The sequence below is a fragment of the Dendropsophus ebraccatus genome, chromosome 3, assembly GCF_027789765.1.
Source record: "Dendropsophus ebraccatus isolate aDenEbr1 chromosome 3, aDenEbr1.pat, whole genome shotgun sequence".
NCBI classification, from domain to species: Eukaryota; Metazoa; Chordata; class Amphibia; order Anura; family Hylidae; genus Dendropsophus; species Dendropsophus ebraccatus.
In genome coordinates, this window is record NC_091456.1 from 191877834 (window position 1) to 191899408 (window position 21575).

Consider the following 21575-nt stretch of genomic DNA (forward strand, 5'->3'; position numbering starts at 1 on the left):
TCCCGACTCCTCTCGCTCTCCAACAGCCAATCAGTGCTGCTGTGATTCCTGTTTTCCAGATTCCAGAATCTGGAAAACAATAGAATGAAGTATATGGTAGCAGCAGAGATCTGCACGGCCGCCAGAGTCCGCTGGCAGGTGCGAGCTGCAGAATCCGCGACAGGTGTTCCGTTGTGATTCTGTAGTGTGCACATTCCCTGTCACAGCAGACTTCACTCTCCGAGTTTTGCACTAAAATCCACTGCAGGTCTAAGGCACAGACACTATAGACCACGCAACTTTGACACAATGCTGCAAGTTTAAAAGTAGTTTTTTAGGACAATAACTGCATCACCTGCCGAACAGACCCCAGGACAGATCTTGGATTAAAAGCAGCTATCCGAAGGTACAAGTGGTTTGTGGGGGGGTGGGGGTTTAAGATTGTGGGTACAGAGTCGCTTGAAGAAATGAGGTGGAGGTGCTCCGGAAACTGTCCAGATACTCCCTCCCTGCTCTTTTCCTAAATGTAGTGTTGGTGTATGGAGTCTGCATCCGAATGTATAACTGTTCCTTAATGCTTCTGGTTACGCTGGGGGCTGCACCTGTTAACAATGACACCTCCTGCAGACACAGTGTCACCTGCAATCACCGCAGTGTACAGCCCAGACCTCCTGCTGTGCCCTGACTACTTCCTCCCCCAAGGCTGCTCCTGCTCTGGCCCATAGGTTCATACACTGTCTTTTCTCTTTATAAACTGCTCAAAAAATAAAAGGAATGCTCAAAGAACCCCTCCTTGATCTCAATGAATGAAATCTTCTCAGTGATACTTTGTTCTGTACAAAGCTGAATGTGCTGACGACAAAATCCCACAAACATCATCAATGGAAATCACATGTATTACCCTATGGTGGCCTGGATTTGGAGTCACACACAAAATTAAAGTGGAAAAACACACTCCAGGCTGATCACTTCCCAGTACCTATGCTTTCTGGCTGATGTTTTGGTCACTTTTGAATGTTGCTGTGGTAGCATGAGATGGACTCTACAACCCACACAAGTGGCTCAGGTAGTGCAGCTCACCCAGGATGGCACATCAATGTGAGCTGTGGCAAGGTTTGCTGTGTCTGTCAGCGTAGTGTCCTGAGGCTGGAGGCGCTACCAGGAGACAGGCCAGTACACTAGGAGATGTGGAGGAGACCATAGGAGGGCACCAACCCAGCAGCAAGACCACTATCTCCACCTTCGTGCAAGGAGGAACAGGAGCACTGCCAGAGCCCTGCAAAATGACCTTCAGCAGCCACAAATGTGCATGTGTCTACACAAATGGTTAGAAACCGACTCCAGGAGGAGTCGCAGTGGAGAGCAATCTTCTGCCTGCAACGTCCTTTAGCATGAGCGGTTTGGCTGTGGGTCAGTAATGGTGTGGGGTGGCATTTCTTTTGGGGGCCGCACAGCCCTCCATGTGCTGCCAGAGGTAGCCTGACTGCCATTAGGCCCCGAGAAGAGATCCTCAGAGCCCTTGTGAGACGATATGCTGGTGCAGTTGGCGCTGGGTTCCTCCTAATGCAGGACAGTGCTAGACCTCATGTGACTGGAGGGTGTCAGCAGTTCCTACAAGATGGAGGCAGTGAAGCTTTGGACTGGCCGCCCGTTCCCCAGACCTGAATCCCATTGAGCACATCTGGGACATCATGTCTCCTCCATCCACCAAAGTCACGTTGCAGCACAGACTGTCCAGGAGTTGGTGGATATTTTAGTCCAGGTCTGGGAGGTGATCCCTCAGGAGAATATCAGCAACCTCATCAGGAGCATGCCCAGGAAGTGTAGGGAGGTCATACAGACACTTCATCAGGAGCATGCCTAGGCCTTGTAGGGAGGTCATACAGCCACCTCATCAGGAGCATGCCCAGGTGTTGTAGGGAGGTCATACAGGCATGTGGAGGCCACACACAATACTCAGCCTAATTTTTAAGGACATTACATCAAAATTGGCTTAGCCTGGAGGGTGTTTTTCCACTTTAAGGGTGGGTTCATACTGAGGAATTCTCGCCGATAGTGTCAGCGGAATTCCGCTGTCTGTTCATGCACCTTTCCGCTGGCTCTATAGACACTATTCTATGGGCCGGCATATTCCGCTATACGCCGAACGAAGTGACGTGTCAGCTCAGCTACGTGTACATTACACACATACGAGGGGCGTGGCTTGAACATGGCTGTGTGAGGACGCATCCGAGCGCAGCTCCGGGCCTCACTTATCACTACCGGGACTCTACCCCTACAAGCCCCTGCTTCGGTATGCCCACTGGGGGCTGGAAGGCACCCGCTACCCCGCTGACCACCCCTCGAGCCCTGCCGACCCGTTTTGCTCGCCTCTCGCCTGGTTTATCTCCTACCTCACCGCAGCAAGCAAAGATGGCGGCCGCACCAGCCACGCGGCGCGCCACACAGAAGACCATCCCGGCTCTCCTGGAGCTCAGTCAATCGCTGCCGGAGATCCTAAGAACCCAGCCCGATAAAGGACTGACACCTCCGTTGTCTCGGGCACCGGATCCTTCGGGCCCCCCGGCCTCAGACGGGCTGCTTACCAAGGTTAGAAACCTTCTTCAGGCCCTCCCCACCAGGAAGGAACTTACGGCACAGCTGGCTCGTATGGAAGAACGGCATGCGGCAGAGCTAAAGTCCTCTATCTCCTCCATCTCCGGTGCAGTGTCGGGACTGGAATCTCGCCAAGAGGCCACGGATCAGGTACTCTCCTCCCTGACCCCCAGAATGGATGCTCAGGAAGCCGTGCTGAGAGATCTCATCTTCCATGTGGACAACCTCGAGAATCGGGGTCGCCGCAACAACGTGAAGATCCGCGGTCTGCCAGAGGACGTCTGCCCAGACCGCCTCACCAGGGCCGTCCGCTACATCTTTAATCGTTACTTGGGGGACCCCACCGACACCCACATCGAGCTGGACCGCACGCACAGGGTAGCAGGCGCGCGCCCTCCCGACCGGAACCGCCCGAGAGATGTCCTGTGCCGGGTGCAGTATTATCTCCGAGATAACGCTCCTCCCGGACCTGTCCAGGTGCACTCTCGCTAAGCGTACCACTCTGCTACGTCTTTTATGGGCGAAAAGGGCCTCGGTGGTCTTCATCCAGGAAACCCATTTCCGCGAAGACCAGGTGCAGAGAATATCAGATCGTAACTTCCCGGAAGCATATCACTGTTGCTCCCCTGACTCTAAAACTAAGGGGGTATCGCTTCTGTTTGCCCGCTTGGCCCCATGGGAGTTTCTGGATCGGAGGTCGGACTCTGAGGGAAGGTTTCTCTTTGTGAAAGGGAAAATGGCGGGCATTCTGTGCACCTTTGGCAAGGCATATTTTCCCAACGTAGGTCAAACTGCTTTCTTGGAGCGATGCCTCTCAGAGGTGGACGACTTCTTAGAAGGTATGATTGTTCTCGGGGGCGATTTCAACATGGTTCTTGACCCTCTCCTTGACTCTTCTTCCGGCCACTCTTCTCTTTCCTTCTCTTCTCTGCGACGGGCAAAAGAAACTCTTCACTCCTATCAACTCATGGACGCCTGGCGGCTTCTCCACCCCCGAGGCAAGGAATACACCTTTTTCTCGCACCCACATAAAGTATATTCTCGTATTGATTATTTCCTGGTTTCTCATACACACTTAGACCATGTGAACGCGGCCTCTATTGACCCGATTTCATTCTCGGACCATGCAGTAGTCTCCCTTTCCCTGCAGTTTGCCCCTCCTCAGCCTAGGTCATGGCGCTGGCGTCTGAACGAGACCCTACTGAGGGACCAAGGGGTCCTTGCCGAAATTCGTTCCGATCTGGCCAGCTACTTCTCCAACGTCACCCAGGACTCGTCTCCCCTTGTAGTATGGGAAGCGCATAAATGTTTCATAAGAGGCACATTTATCAAATTGGCGTCCCGTCTTAAGAAGGAACAGTCAGCCAAGATTGTAGCACTGATTGCACAGATTGCAAACCTTGATAGGCAACATAAACGAACCCTCGCTCTGGCCACGGGGGCGGAGCTAGCGGCCTTGCATGGCAAGCTACGAGACCTTACATTTGCGGATGCCAAGGCCTCTTTGGCACGCTGTCGCCGTCATTACTATGAGTTCGGCAATAAACCGGGCAAGACCCTAGCTCGAGCCCTGCGTTTGCAAAGAGCCCGTTCGTTCACTTCCACGTCACGTCACCCTCAGGCTCCAAACTGACTCTCAGCTCTCAAATTGCTGACTCCTTCCGGGATTATTATGTCAATCTCTATGATCTGCCGCCTGCCTCCTCCTCGATAGTTCCGACATCCCTCCCCTACGCTGTTGCCTCCTATCTTACAGACTCTGGCCTTCCAGTCTGGCCTGAGGAGAGTGTGTCGACGCTTAAAGCCCCCATTACGACTACTGCATGGGAATGGGCGCTCAAGACGTCCCCTTCGGGTAAGGCCCCTGGGCCAGATGGGTTCACTCTGCCCTACTACAAAACTTTCGGCCCCCTACACCGAGACCACTTTCTTTCCGCCTTCAATTCTGTTTCCACTGGCTCCACTCTCCCTGCCGACACCTTACGTGCCCATATATATCGGTCATCCCTAAAGATGGTAAAGACCCCTCACAATGTCAAAATTATCGCCCCATCTCCCTCCTGAACCTTGACCTTAAACTCTTCTCCAAAATCTTAGTGGCTCGTCTCACCCCTCTTTTGCAAACCATTATACACCCGGACCAGGTGGGATTCATGCCCCTGCGGGAGGCTCGGGACAATACCATCAGAGCCATTAATAGCCCATTATGTCAGTGCCTCGGCTCTCCCCGCTATGTTCCTGTCCACGGACGCGGAGAAGGCCTTTGACCGAGTAGGCTGGCCTTTCCTCTTTGCCACTCCGGCATATCGGCCTAGGCCCGCGTATGCTGGAGTGGATTGGCTCCTTATATTCCCACCCCTCGGCCCAGGTCTCGGTCAATGGCCTTCTCTCTGCGTCATTCCCTATTTCCAATGGAACGCGTCAGGGCTGCCCTCTTTCCCCTCTTATCTTCATTCTAACGCTGGAACCCTTTCTCCGGCATGTGAGGAAAAGCCCGAACATCTCCGGGGTTCGAGTGGGGTCAGTGGAACACAGGGTTGCCGCGTACGTGGATGACCTTCTATTCTTTCTCACCCAACCTTCTGTCTCTCTCCCCAAACTCCTCTCGGAACTGTCACGCTACCAGGCCCTCTCTAATAAAATTAACCTTCAAAAATCCGAGGCTCTCAACATCTCTCTCTCTCCTTCTATAGTGGCCTCTCTTGAGACATCTTTCTCTTTTCGCTGGTCCCGTTCTTCTCTTCAATATTTGGGGGTCCAGCTTACACCGTCTACCTCGGATATATTTAAAGCAAATTTCCCGCCTATGCTTAAAACAGTCGAGAAAGATCTGCTTCGGTGGCACAAGGGCACCTTTTCTTGGTTTGGCCGATGCTCAATCTTTAAAATGAATATCCTGCCTCGCCTGCTGTACCTCTTCCAGGCCCTTCCTGTTGCGGTACCCACGTCATACTTTAGGCAGCTCACCTCACTCCTCACTAAATTTATATGGGCGCATAAGCAACCCCGACTAAGGAAAAATGTCTTGTGCCGACCCAAGTCACGAGGGGGCTTAGGCCTCCCTAACCCCCACTAATATTACGTGGCAGCCCATTTGTCTAGGGTCCTGGACTGGCACTGTCATGCCTCCACAAAGTTGTGGGTGAACCTAGAAGTGGCGCTTGCGCCACTACCTCTGACAGCGGCACCATGGCTGCCGGCTTCGGCCCGTCTCGTAAAATCTCACCCTACCATTGCCCCGACGCTACGTGTCTGCCATAAACATCTTTCCTCTGGCTTTCTGGCTCCACACACGTCCCCCATGTTTCGCATACTGGGCAATCCGGCCTTCCTCCCGGGGATGGAAGACCCAGTTTTCCGCACGTGGTTCAGAACAGGTGACTTTCGTGCCTTTTTGCGAGGCTCGGCGTGGCCATCTCTTACGGACCTTAATGACATATCAGACCCCGCTCCCCTGGGGTTCTGGATGTTTCTGCAGCTTCACCACTATATGCTTACCCTCCCAATGCCGACCTGCTTTGCCCGGGCGCTTACCCAATTCGAATCTCTTTGCCTGAGCTCTGGCCCCCATAGACACACTCTTTCTCTACTGTATGCCATGTTGGGTTCCCCCCCGGAACAGCCTCCCCCTTCCTTCCTCACTGCCTGGGAAGAGGACTTGAATACCTCTTTCTCCGCGGCGCAAGTGGACCATGTGTTTACATGCACGCACTCCTCGTCGATCGCCTCGCGTCTTTAGGAAGCTGGGTATAAGCTACACTCTCGATGGTACCGGGTTCCTACCCGCTTGCATCGGATTTTTCTTGAAGTGTCCCCACAATGTTGGAGGAACTGCGGTGGAGAAGGATCCCTTTTACATATTTTTTGGAGCTGTCCCAAATTAACTCCCTTCTGGAGGGAAGTGTGGCATATTACCTCCACCTTCACTGACCGCCAGCTCCCTTTCTCTCCTGCGCTGTTCCTCCTGAATCTGTCTGACCTTCCACTCAGGAGCTACCGTCTCTCAGTTCTCCGACGCCTGATCAACGCTGCCCGGGTCTGTATTCCCGCTTTGTGGCGCCAACCCACCCCACCCAGTCTCTCCATGTGGATCCGGAAAGTAGAAGAGATCAGACGCATGGAGGACCTCACTGTCCAGCTGCACGATCGGAATTCCCGATTCTATCGGACATGGTTTCACTGGGATCAGTTCACCGACACCGCCGAATATAGATGTTTACTGGCTCAGTGAGGAACTATCTATTCCCCCACTCCTCCCCTTCTCTGTACTCTCTCTACTCTCTTCCCTTCTCCCCCCCTCTTTCTCCTCTCTTCATCCTCCCCCCTGGTCTCATGTTGAGCGCTAGCTCACTCCCTACCCTTACTGATGGTAAAAGCTTGCATTGTATGGGAGCCGAGGTTTGTCTTGTTCGGCCCGTTTTCCCGGTCATGGGCCTATATTTGTTTGCATTTATGCTGTTTTCAGTTGTATGAGTGCCTTGGCGCCCGTAAGGCTGCCACTTGTTCTTTGTTTTTTTTACTGTAAATTGTGAAAATAAATAAAATTTAGAATAAAAAAAAAAAAAAAAAAAAACATTACACACATACAGCTCAGCTACATGTACATTCCACACATACAGCTCAGCTACATGTACATTACACATATATAGCTCAGCTACATGTACATTACACATATATAGCTCAGCTACATGTACATTACACACATATACAGCTCAGCTACACGTACATTACACACATACAGCTCAGCTACATGTACATTACACATATACAGCTCAGCTACATGTACATTACACACATACAGCTCAGCTACATGTACATTACACACATACAGCTCAGCTACATGTACATTACACACATACAGCCCAGCTACATGTACATTACACACATATACAGCTCAGCTACATGTACATTACACACATACAGCCCAGCTACATGTACATTACACACAGGGCTCTGCTGCAGGCATATATAACACATACACAGCTCTGCTCCACACACAGCTCTGCTGCATACACATCACTTCAGCTCATCCAGCACAGCAGAGTCCTGCATACACTAAGCAGCAGCCCCTGATCACGTGACTTACCCCCCTCCTCCATGTGACTGATCACATGACTGTGATATCATGGCAGGTCCTGTAAGCACCGGGTAAGCACACTAACAGCCATTACTGTCATCTTCTACCTCACAGAAAGCCCGGGAAACAGACAAACCCAGCAGCAGGACAGTCCTGACTGACCCTGACCGGCTGCTTCCTCACTACTGCTAAGAAAGGCCGGGAAAAAGTAAGCTCCTCCCACACAAGTCACATGAGGGTGACGTCATCTAGAGTACATAGATTGACTTGGAAATAGCATCTACCAAGGGCTCCTGTGTGAGGTCTCTGCTCCATTAGCAGTAATAACCTTCAGCATTGGATGATGTAAGTAATGTGTAGAAGCTTTTTCCTGTGATTTGTTCTTATTATTTCCTCCTTGCTCTTCCTCAGCAGTGTATACATTATATACGGTCTCTTATACAGTCCTGTGGAGGTACTTACCTGTCTAGTCTTCCTCTGGACTGGAATCTTCCCACTTATAATGTTCGATGTAATTATAGTGAAGCATCTAACCTGCTGATCTCTCCCTATAGTGCACGGGGCAGGATACGCTCAGGATATCGGGCTGGTACAGGAAGCTGTCCCTTCAGGCTTGGGCCGGGGATGGAACTACCGGAAGAGCTGTTGATTGTATAGTAACACACTTACAATGCAGTCTATGCTCAAGCCTCAAGGACAGCTTACCTGAAGGAGTTTTTTTAGCGAATACTGCCGTCATAGTAAAAAAGAAAAAAGTAAACCTTTAGGCAGAGTCTAACAAGAAGAGCGGCGATAACACTGATCAGTCCTATGCAAGGGCACAAACATGGTGGCTGACTGAAACAACACCAACAACTGAGCAAAAAGGTCAGAAGGTGGCGCCAATAAATACTCTCAGGTGATTGGTTTAGAATTAACTACAGTTTGTGTGCGGACCCTTTAAAAAAAAAAAAGTTGTCATTAGAAAGAGCCCAATCACCCAAGAAGAGGAGGAGAAGCGAAGAATTATAATGCACACCATTGTAACCACACTAACACACTGATAGTTCAGGTGTATCTCCTTTATTCAAAGATTGCAGCCAGTGTATATATTTCCTGGGGACGGCTGTTCTTCTACTGAGGATCGTGTTAATACTTAATTGGCTGAGGTACAAAAAGAGTTACTTACATAGTACTAGTGTTACTTACATTAACTTTACGGAATGTAACATCTCTTAGTGTATAGAAGGTTAGCCCCATATTGTAATGGCTTCACTAGATATACAAAATATCACATCCTTAACAGTCCTTGACTTGAAACCATTATCAGATGACAAGCAGATGACCTTTATCCTTAGGTCAAGAGGCTGTGTGTTTGTTTTCTGAAGTCTTCACCATTCTGAAGACAACCCACCTCCAGCAGATAGGCTACCTCTTAAAGGGGTTACAAAAAGGAAGGTCAAACTCTAGTGTATTCTTGTCTAATATAGAATGTATAGGGGGGACCTCGTTTCCTCTTTGTTCATTGGCTTCAAGCTTTTGGATTCTTCTTAATCGTCTAAGATGGTAAAATCAGCATACATAGCTGGAGTTGCTGCTTTGACATCTGGAATGGCTATAATATCTCAATGTTCTATGAAGAAGTGTTGTCCTTCTTCCTGGACAAATATCTATAAGCAACAAGTTAGTTTCACCCACTGATTCACCAGCCTTAAATGCAGTTCCCCATAAAGAGCTGACAGAAGTGGGGCAAAGTGTAATGGGGGTGTCTGCCATCACACTGTCCCAGAGAACATTATTCATGTTTATTGTACTTATTCCTGTGATATGTGATATAATAAACTGTTATATGTACAGTGCCCTATAATTATGCGTTGTAAAACAGTAATTATTGGTTGTAAGGTGTGTGACACAACTGTAGGTAGGGTATAGCCAGAATAGAAAACAGACAGTGAGCCCCACCAGCTGACCCTGCCTACTTACCTCAACAGTCCTAGGTGACTGCAGAAAACCACAGAGATGGTCCCTTCTTGAAACTACGGTAAAACGGGAGGTCAGCGGGCCATTGTGAAAACCATATTGGCAGCAAAGGGCAAAAACAGCCTTCAATAGAATAAAAAATGGATGTTGTGCACACTTGATAAAGTCTAATAGCCAGTGTGGATATCGGGCCACTGATACACTTAAAGGGGTTGTCCGGCGATAAAAAATTATTCACAGAATAACACACATTACAAAGTTATACAACTTTGTAATGTATGTTATGTCTGTGAATGGCCCCCTTCCCCGTGTCCCACCACCCCCCACCCGTGTACCCGGAAGTGTGGTGCGCTATACATACCTGTCACGTGCCGACCACGGTCTCCGATCCTCAGCAGTGACGTCTTCTTCGGGCGGCCAGCGGATCTTCCCAAGTGCTGGCCGCCCTCTGCAGCGCCATCCGAAGCTCAGCCGCGATTGGCTGAGCATAACTGTGCTCAGCCAATCGCGGCTGAGCGGCTGATGACGCGGCCACGTCATCAGCTGCGATTGGCTGAGCACAGTTATGCTCAGCCAATCGCGGCTGAGCTTCGGATGACGCTGCAGAGGGCGGCCAGCACTCGGGAAGATCCGCTGGCCGCCCGAAGAAGACGTCACTGCTGAGGATCGGAGACCGTGGTCGGCACGTGACAGGTATGTATAGCGCACCACACTTCCGGGTACACGGGTGGGGGGGGGGGGGGGTGGGACACGGGGAAGGGGGCCATTCACAGACATAACATACATTACAAAGTTGTATAACTTTGTAATGTGTGTTATTCTGTGAATAATTTTTTATCACCGGACAACCCCTTTAATAGGAGGTTAGGAACCCAGTCCATAATTGGATCAGACCCCTAAACCTCTATAACAAACACCTGAGCATATAGGACATGACTGTCTGGGAACCTAAACCTCCCTGGATGCAGCACAGTTGGGGGTAGGCTGAGCCCACTTGCTAGTGACATGGGTACACAATGTCCTCGGTAACCAGGGATGACTTGGGTAGACACGGTAGGTGGTGCTCCAGGCACTGAGAAGTCATCGCAGGAGCATGGAGAGGGAAGAAGATAACCGTACAATGATTTACACTACTACAACCTTTAGATGTATATAACTCTTCCAATGTTCCAATCTATACATAATCATCAAATGTTTCTTCATATAACGTCCTGTACTTGTATCCTTACAGCTTATCATCTTTCCTTACTGTTCCATCAAGAATGGAGAAGAACAGAGACAAGATGGCCGAGAGGATAATAACCCTCACCCTACACATACTCTTCCTGCTTACTGGGGAGGTGAGGGATTCTGGGAGTGATGTCATCATGACATCATTCTTATCTATGGAATAACAAATGGATAGGACTGGAGAGGTGAGGGATTCTGGGAATGATGTCATCATGACATCATTCTTATCTATGGAATAACAGATGGATAGGACTGGAGAGGTGAGGGATTCTGGGAGTGATGTCATCATGACATCATTCTTATCTATGGAATAACAGATGGATAGGACTGGAGAGGTGAGGGATTCTGGGAATGGATGGAGTGATAGTAATGTGTCTCTCCATACACAGGATTACACAGTAGTGAAGAAGTCCTCTAGTGGGCGCTGTGGGGCCCCTGGGTGTGAAGGATGGGGAAGAACCCTGAGCCCAATCCCGGGTCCCCTGATACATGAGGAAATGGAGGAAGAGAAGATCCTAGAAGTCACCAAAAAGATGGTGGAGCTGCTGAGTGGAGAGGTGAGACTGGGGCTGCTGGGAATGCTGGGATATTATACAGTAACACCACTAAATGGGTGGGGGGGGGATGACTGTGTGATCATTATGTGTGTCAGGTTCCTATAAGGTGTCAGGACGTGGCGGTCTATTTCTCCATGGAGGAGTGGGAGTATGTAGAAGGACACAAGGATCAGTACAAGGATGTGATGCTGGAGGATCAGCAGCCCCTCCCATCAGCAGGTAATAGACAGGACTATATACACACCTACTCTCTATATTATCTGGATGGAAAGAATGAATTCAGTCTCTGTATGTGTTCCCTCCAGTCAGATCCAGTAAGAGAACAGCACCAGAGAGATGTCCCCGTCCTCTTCTCCCACAGGATCAGGATCAGGTAGATGGAGATGTTCCCTATGATCTGTACATCCCACCTGACTTCTCCTCCTGTCTGATGACTTTTACAATATTTCTCTCACATCTTATGAATCAGGGGGAAGATGGGAACAATATTAATGGTGTAAACATAATAGTAAAAGAAGAAGAGGCGTATACGTGGGGTGATGAGCAATATATGGAGGACATTGCTAAAAAAAAACATCTGAACTCTATTGATGCTATGGACAAGATAGTTAAAGAAGAAAAGACAGATGACAGCAGTGATGAGCAGTATAAGGAGGACATCAGTACAGGTAACTGCCCAGGTGAGTAGTGACCTCAGTATACTCAGTCACCAGTCAAATAGGGAAAAATATGTGACCCTATTATAGGAGATAACACACACTGTGCATTTATAATATGGACATGTAATACACATATGAATGAGGTCTATATCTATATCATCTGCTTTTACTACTGATGGGGGAGAGGGATTTGTCCAGTTTCTAGACTAAGAAACCATTACCTCTGTTGGTTTACTGTGCACTAACAGGATACACAACATGGAGACATAGATTAGGTAACAGAATGGTGTGAAGTTAAAGGAATCTCCTGGTTTTCTATTTCCTGTCACTGGTGTAGACTTTGCTGCAGGATAAAGCTTATTGTAGTGTCCAGAATAGTCCTGGATTGGAAGCAGCAGTTTATATAATATTATCCTTGGTATCAAAGTCAAGAACATTGTGTAGGGTCAGAAGTCGGTCAACTCTTTCATATCGGCACTCTACTTGTTCAGCCTGAATATAGTAGTCTGTACTGGCAGATCTGTCATGGCAGCCACAGTGGCCTTCAGAAGTTTTCAGACTGCCACGAGGACCGGTCAGTCTTTCATGTTTGTCTGTCTTCTATTCCTATGAGAGGATCAGCTGTTTTTGGACTTTGTTTTAAAACATGTTTTATTTTTGGGCAGATGATTGTTCCGGAAGAGCAGAGGAACATTTGATATCTTCCAACTTTAAATCAGAGGATGTTTGTATTTCGCAAGATACACATGAAGAACATATCAATGTTTCACATATACCCTCAGCCCTTCACAGCAAAGATCTGCCATCTGATCCTTTTAAGCTGTTAACTTACACAGGAGAGAGGCCATCTACATGTTCAGAATATGGGAAATGTTGCACTGTTCACAGATCAAGTCTTACTGATTATCTTCAGACTCACACAGGAGAGAAACCATTTTCAAGCTTAGAATTTGGGAAACATTTAGCTCAGAATTCAAATCTTCAAGACCATCAAAAAACTCAGACAGGGGAGAAACCATTCTCATGCTCCGAATGTGAAAAATGTTTTTGTCGGAAAGAAGATCTTGTTGTACATTTAAGAACTCACACAGGGGAGAAGCCATTTTCATGCAATGAATGTGGAAAATGTTTTGCTAAGAGACGATTCCTTGTTGAACACCTGAGAACCCACACTGGAGAGAAGCCATTTTCATGCCATGAATGTGGAAAATGTTTTTCTCAGAAATCACAGCTTGCTTCACATCGAAGAACTCACACAGGGGAGAAGCCATTTTCATGCTCCAAATGTGAGAAATGTTTTAGTCGGAAACAAGATCTTGTTGTACATCTAAGAACTCACACGGGAGAGAAGCCATTTTCATGCAATGAATGTGGAAAGTGTTTTGCTGAGAAACGATTACTTGTTGTACATCTGAGAATCCACACTGGAGAGAAGCCATTTTCATGCCAAGAATGTGGAAAAAGTTTTTCTCAGACAGGACAACTTTTTTTACATCAGAAAATTCACACAGGAGAGAAGCCATTTTCTTGCTCCAAATGTGAGAAATGTTTTTTTCGGAAACAAGATCTTGCTGTGCATCAAAGAACTCACACAGGGGAGAAGCCATTTTCTTGTGACACATGCGGGAAAAGTTTTGCTATGAAATCGAATCTTGTTCAACATCAAAAAACTCACACAGGGGAGAAACCCTTTCCATGCCAAATTTGTGGAAGAGGTTTTGCAAGGAATACACAACTAGTTGAACATCTGAGAACTCACACCAGAGAGAAGCCATTTTTATCCCAATAATGTGGGATCTCTTTGAATTCACACAGGGGAGAAGCCTTTTTCATGTTCCAAATGTGGGAAATAATTTTCTTGGATGTTGCTAGACATAGCAGAATGTACGGAGAGGATTAGCTGTTTTCTACTTTTCTAGATATGTTTTTTGGACAGATAAAAAAAAGTAAATCTGAGAGAAAGGAAAAGCAATTTAGAGCAATAAAAGATGATTGAAGGGAATGTGCCATTAGAAAATGACATTGAATTTTTTTTTTTTTTATTCTGAATTTTATTGCATTTTAACAAAAACAACAACAGTGCCAGGTACAGGGCAAACAGGAACAGGTACATTTCATAACGCAACAATGTACTCAAAAACAAGAAAGAAATGACCAGAAGGGCTTTGGCCCAAACCTGCAGAATAACCAGCAAGGGAAGAATAGGGGTGGTAAAAAGAACAGTGGAAGAGGGAGAAGAAAAGAAGGAAGGGGGATGGGAAGTGGTAAGAGGGGAAGGAAGAAGAAAAATAACGGGGAGGGGCTGGGAAACTTTCCACTTGGATATTAAAGTCTTGAATTCCGAAGTATCAGTAGAATGGTCCCTGTAGCACCACGTCCAGGAGAAGCGGGCAGAACGGTCATGTAACTGAGCCGTCAGGCCCTCAATGAGCTATGCATCTTCCTCTTTGTGCAGCCAAAGTGAAATGGAAGAAGGGTCGGGACAGCGGCATACGACGGGGATACAGGCCCTTGCAGCATTGACCAAGTGTCGCAGTATAGAGTAGCGATATGTCTTGAGGGGTATTTCTGAGATATGCAGGAGGAAGAACGCTGGGGTGAAGGGTACCTGATAATTGGTGAAGGTAGAGGCTAAACGCCATACTTTCCTCCAGAAAGGCACCAGCTTAGGGCAACCACTTAGAACATGTGTAGGAGAGTGCCTACTTCACCGCAGTTCCTCCAGCATAGTGGCGATACATCAGGAAAAATCCTGTCTGGTGGGAACCCGGTAACATCGGGTTAACACGGTATACCCCGCTTCTTGCACACAGAAAGAAATGGAGGAAGCTTGAGTGAGGGCAAGCACTTTTGAAGTCTAAGATGCAGACGAGAGACCCAGGTCCGCTTCCCAAGCAACAAGGTTTGGGGGGCTAGGTTGCTCTGGTGGGGAGTCCAACATGGCATATAGAAGAGTGAATGACGTATCGGACCCAAGCCCATACAGAGCGACTCAAAGGAAGTTAGGGAGCGGGCAATAGAAGAGGGGGATGGGAGAGAAGACCGAAAATGATGAAGTCAACAAATTATCCAGGACCCCAGAGGACATGGGTCTGTAAGAGCTGAATGAGCATATTTTTAGTGTGGAAGCAATGGTTGGGAGGAAGGTATTTAAATGTTTTTATATTTATTTTTAAAGCATTTTTGGTGACATTTCTTTCAAATTTTTCTATCCCTATAAAATAATCCTGATATCTTGCAATTTTCATTCTCACCACTGGGGATAAAACTAAGCTGAGACTTCCTGTTCTCTCTGTGGTGATGATAAGATGAGGCTGCTGTAAAGTGATCTGTTGAGCATTACAGCATTCCGTGACATCAGTAGATAGAGGACAATAGCAGATACTTTTTTCTGATCACACATTCCCTTTAAATAAGTCTTATGTGCAGAAAAGCTGCGATCGCTGCCAGCTGGACTCCAAGTGAATTAGTGGCTAGCCTCTTATAATATACTCCCTGCAGGAATTCTAATAACTGAGAAGTAGATGGAGTCTCTGCATTGATCTGTCTTTCTGCACACAACCTCTGGGAAAATTTCCATATTCTCTGGTTTTCAGTAAGGGCCTTTTAGTCTCCAGGCCATCAGACTGAATGCTTTGAGATCCCTGCAGTACTGAGTGCCCTGTGACACTAGGTTCTGCTTGAGCTGTAGTGTCCAAAATTCCCCAATTCATGATCATCAGCAGAGAGAACCAAGATCTCTTTAGCCAGAATGGCTGGTCCTGTCTGATCTTCAGTAATACCCTCAGTATCATTGAAGTTGGTGGAAATATATATGCCACTTGAAACCTTCAAGGGGGATCGTCATGGCATCTACAACCGTTGAGTTGTCTGAGCTGTAAAGGGAGCAGAAAGTCATCAGTTTGGCATTGTTTTTCATGACAGTGACCTCTATCTCTGAAAGGCTCCATCTGACGAGAGTGTTGGATAGGAACATGCGAAATCTCTTTTTTTGTCATAAATTTGTTCTGAAATCTGAGAACTAGTACTAGTTTTCCTTTGCCCAAAGTCTTGGGCATCAAAAATATTGGGGTGTAAACTCCCTTTCCTCTCCAAGAGGGATGGCACTTCCTCTAGAGCAGATAGAGAGGAGGTGAAGAATTTCCTTCTCTTGCATAGGCCCTAGAAAGCAGGAGCCCTTCTCGGCCTTTTGGCAAAGATAAAGTGTAGTACCTGATCTTATAAGTGTAATATCTGATTATAAAATGGATTTTTAGAACAGGGAGATGGAAAAAGAGCTTGCTTTGTCCTCTCCAGGCATTGACCTGGTATTAGCCCATAAATCTCTAAGATGGTAAAGGATTTAAAGGGGATATATCCTTTTCTGACTTTCTGAAGTACCCATGGATCCTTAACGAGATCTTCCCAGGTGTCTAGAAAGATGGTCAGACGCTCGCCTACAGGTAACTTTCTAGTTTCGGAAATAAATCTTCTTTGAGGTGTCCTTAGGCTTTATGTTGGTACCTCTCCTGGAGTTGTTGGCTCCTCTGTCCTTGCCCTGGTAGTGACTTTTGCCTCTCTGTGCGGACCTATGAGATGACCTCCAAAAAGCGAGAGGTTTTAGGCAGGGATTTACTATTTTTATCTAAAAGCTGTCAAGCTCTGGGCCAAAAAGCCCAACAGGCTGGAACTCCAGATTACATAGGTGAAACTTGAAAGGATTATCACTAGAGATGAGCGAACCGGGTTCGGGTTCGAGTCCATCCGAACCCGAACGATCGGCATTTGATTGGCTGGGGCTGCTGCAGTTGGATAAAGCTCTAAGGTTGTCTTGAAAACATGGATACAGCCAATGACTATATCCATGCTTTCCACATAGCCTTAGGGCTTTATCCAACTACAGCAGCCACCGCTAATCAAATGCCGAAAGTTCGGGTTCGGATGGACTCTCTAATCTAAGGCATCTCTAATTATCACCAGTTCAGGGTATAAACTAGAGAGCCTGGGTAGAGAGCGACATAGCTCTTGATGACAGCCTACTCTGCTGTGAGGAAGCGTTGCATACAAAATCAATCACTAGATTGACCTGTTTGAAGGAATTAGGGATCTCATCCCTACTCACTCCTGACTCTACATCATCCTGAATCCTGGCTAGCCATCTTCTGAGGCTCCTAGATACCTCATATGAAGAAATGGCCACCGCACTTTGAACAGATGCAGAGGTATATGTTCTATTCTTCTATCCATGGGGTCCTTAAGCTTGAATGCACCATCAGAAGGTAATAATAGTATGTTTAGCTATTGCAGTATCTACCTTAGAAGGGGAAAAACAGTCCTTAAACTTATCCTCCTTGAGAGTCTTAAAGAGGATGTACCACCAGGTACATCCTCTTTAACCTGAACCCACTGATCCAACGGCCCCGGCATGGGGAAGCCGGTGCCGCAGTCCGTTTTTCGGAGCGAGGCCCCGTGCTCAAGCACTGGAGGCCGGCCCGCCCGCCCCCAATGGGAGGGAATTCCCTCCCCTGTATGACACGGCTCCCTTAAAATGAACGGAGCCACGTCATACAGGGGCGGGAATTCCCTTCCACTGGGGGCGGGTGGGCCAGCCTCCAGTGCTTATGCACCGGCCGCTTCCAGTGCATAGAACGGCACCGTGCACGGGAACGGGGCCTCGGTCCGAAAAAACGGACCGCGGCACCAGCTTCCCCTTGCCGGCGCCGTTCGATCAGTGGGTTTAGGTTAAAGAGGATGTACCAGGTGGTACATCCTCTTTAAGTTTCAACATTCATTCTTTCATGCCTACAACATCTGCCCAACATTCTGTGCCACAGTGAAGGCCCTAGGACCTGTGGAAGTGGAGGCTACAGCAACAGTACATACTTCTGATACCTAAAGTCCACCCTAAAGGCCGTTAGGTTACATTGGTTACTTCTATTTAGAAGTGACCGGATCATCCTGAATAGTCATGTGATACATGCTGGAATTTCCTGGGACTGTACCCCTTTTAACTCCTGTAATTTTAACTCCTGTAATTTCAAGCCTACATAGTAATGTCAAAATGACAAGTGATGAGCGAATAGTGCGCTTTTCATGCTATTCGATTGCGTTCGAATATTCGAACGATAACGCATTGAAAATTTGATTCGCCCTACCACATCCCCTGCTGCTTTTTTCCAGCAAATAAACATGCAGGGAGGGAGGGACAGGCACTAGGAATAGGCAGGACTTTAAATAATAAACCTCTAACTGATTGGCTGGCTAACCTCCTGAGTATACAAATAAAGGGATTTCATATACGTGTCACTTGCTGGTTGGAGCTAGAGAGGGACAGACTGTAAACCAGGGAGAGAAAGCTTTTAGGTGAAGTTAGGTAGGAAGGGACCCCCAAAGGCTCCTGTTAGGGCTAAAAGTATAAAAAACAGTGATTTAGAAGCTTTTGTGAAACAGGCAGTGTGTTCAGACATCTACTGATAGTGTATACGGCTGTATACTGTGAGTGTGGGATAATATTTGTTATCTTGCTACTACAGATTTATGCAGTCTGCGTCCTGTTAAGGAGTTGATTGGCTCTTTCATTTTATTATTGTAAAAAACAATTATATATCCGGTATACGACTGTATACTGTGATTGCGGGATAATACCTGTTATCTTGCTGATTATCTACTGATTTGTAATCGTTAATTTTCATTATTACGTATTTTACACTGCACCTGACCTGATACGTACACAAGTACGTTTAAATTTGTTCATGAATCTTCAGAGCACACGAACCAATCACAAACATTTTATTGTTTGTATTCAGGATCCGAACCGAAAATTGGGATGTTCGCTCATCACTAGTGTTAGATGCAGCCAGGCATGCTTCCCCTGCTGTCCTATATGCATCCAGAGGTGTTGGCATCATTTCCTGAGGTGTCATTGTGCACTTGGTGACCTCCTAGTGGTCCAATCTTGATTTCCAGGTCCAAAGTATTTTTCTCCCATAGACTATAATGGGATTCGATATTCGTTCAAATATACAAATATCTGGAGCTATTCAAATCAAATTTCGAATTATCTAATATTTCACTATTCGCTCATCTCTAAAAATGACAGCAACACACAACACACACATACAGCTCAGCCACATGTGAATCGCACATCCAGCTCTACTGTGTACACATACAGTTCAGCTACATGTACATTACACATATACAGCTCAGCTACATGTACATTACACATATACAGCTCGCCTACATGTACATTACACATATACAGCTCTACTGTGTACACATACAGCTCAGCTACATGTACATTACACACATATACAGCACAGCTACATGTACATTACACACACATACAGCACAGCTACATGTACATTACACACACATACAGCACAGCTACATGTACATTACACACACATACAGCTCAGCTACATGTACATTACACATATACAGCTCAGCTACATGTACATTACACACATATACAGCTCAGCCACATGTACATTACACACATACAGCTCAGCTACATGTACATTACACATATACAGCTCAGCTACATGTACATTACACACATATACAGCTCAGCTACATGTACATTACACACACATACAGCTCAGCTACATGTACATTACACACACATACAGCTCAGCCGCATGTACATTACACACATATACAGCTCAGCTGCATGTACATTACACATATATACAGCTCAGCTACATGTACATTACACACATATACAGCTCAGCTATATGTACATTACACACATACAGCTCAGCTACATGTACATTACACACATATACAGCTCAGCTACATGTACATTACACACATATACAGCTCAGCTACATGTACATTACACACATATACAGCTCAGCTACATGTACATTACACACATATACAGCGCAGCCACATGTACATTACACACATACAGCTCAGCCACATGTACATTACACACATATACAGCTCAGCTACATGTACATTACACACATATACAGCTCAGCTACATGTACATTACACACACATACAGCTCAGCTACATGTACATTACACACATACAGCTCAGCTACATGTACATTACACACATATATATACAGCTCAGCTACATGTACATTACACATATACAGCTCAGCTACATGTACATTACACATATACAGCTCAGCTACATGTACATTACACATATACAGCTCAGCTACATGCACATTACACACATACAGCTCAGCTACATGCACATTACACATATACAGCTCAGCTACATGTACATTACACACATACAGCTCTACTGTGTACACATACAGCTCAGCTACATGTACATTACACACATATACAGCTCAGCTACATGTACATTACACATATATAGCTCAGCTACATGTACATTACACATATACAGCTCAGCTACATGTACATTACACACAGGGCTCCACACACATCACACACACACACAGCTCTGCTGCATACACATCACTTCAGCTCATCCAGCACAGCAGAGTCCTGCAGCAGCTCCTGATCATGTGACTAATCACATGACTGTGACATCATGGCAGGTCCTGGCAGCACAGGGGAAGCACACGGCTCCTGTGTGAGGTCTCTGCTCCATTAGCAGTAATAACCTTCAGCATTGGATGATGTAAGTAATGTGTAGAAGCTTTTCCCTGTGAATTGTTCCTATTATTTCCTCCTTGCTCTTCCTCAGCAGTGTATACATTATATATGGTTTCCTATACAGTCCTGTGGAGTCAGTCACCTGTCTAGTCTTCCTCTGAATGTGAATTGTAAACTCCGGCCTGGAATTTTCCATTGATTATTGAGCGAACCTGGAGCATGCTCGAGTCTATCTGAACCCGCTCGTTCGGCATTTGATTAGCGGTGGCTGCTGAACTTGGATAAAGCTCTAAGGTTGTCTGGAAAACATGTATACAGCCAATGACTATATCCATGTTTTCCACATAGCCTTAGGGCTTTATGCAACTTCAGCAGCCCCCGCTAATCAAATGCCGAAAGTTCGGGTTCGGATGGACTCGCGCATGCTCCAGGTTCGCTCATCTTTAATGTTTATATAATATGTTTGACATAATTATAGTGAAGCATCTAACCTGCTGGTCTCTCCCTATAGCGCACAGGGTGCTGGGTAATGGGCAATGTTTCATCCACCTTCTCCAGGCAGCAGGTATCAGATGTCAGTCATTCGTTTTCCTTCATTTTATATAGCGCCAACTGATTCAGAGTCTTAGTTCACCTATCTGTATGTTTTTGGGTGTAGAAGGAATCCGGAGTACACTGAGGAAACCCGCACAAACACAGAGAGAATATACAAACTCCTTGTAGATGTTGGTCGGGCTTGAACCTAGGACCCAATCTAGTCTAGGAGTTCTCTGCTGGTCTTGCAATGCAGGTGTATGGGACTTGTCTGGATGACCCCTTTAAGGACCCTGGAGAGTGCTAGCTTTTGAAACAGACCTATTGTATATAGTGAGTGTGAGATACAGATTCTGGGTAGTTGTTTTAGTGGTTGTGCCTCGCTTATTAGGACTAGCGATCACCCGAAGAAGGAGCAAACAGATGT

At 46.7% G+C, this 21575-nt stretch overlaps 2 protein-coding genes and 1 pseudogene across 2 annotated transcripts in view; 2 read left to right on the forward strand and 1 right to left on the reverse strand.

Moving 5' to 3' along the window:
- LOC138786715 (oocyte zinc finger protein XlCOF6-like) overlaps positions 1 to 14058 on the forward strand; it is a 118420-nt gene extending 104362 nt beyond the window's left edge. The window contains exon 9 of the mRNA XM_069963720.1: positions 13060 to 14058. Coding sequence (XP_069819821.1) covers positions 13060 to 13845 — 786 coding nt within the window. The 3' untranslated portion in view covers positions 13846 to 14058. The remainder of the gene's footprint in view (positions 1 to 13059) is intronic.
- The window catches only part of LOC138786631 (uncharacterized), a 491239-nt gene that overhangs the window by 131438 nt on the left and 338226 nt on the right, over positions 1 to 21575 (reverse strand). The gene's annotated exons all lie outside the window — the stretch shown is intronic.
- LOC138787687 (U2 spliceosomal RNA) lies at positions 16230 to 16400 on the forward strand (annotated as a pseudogene).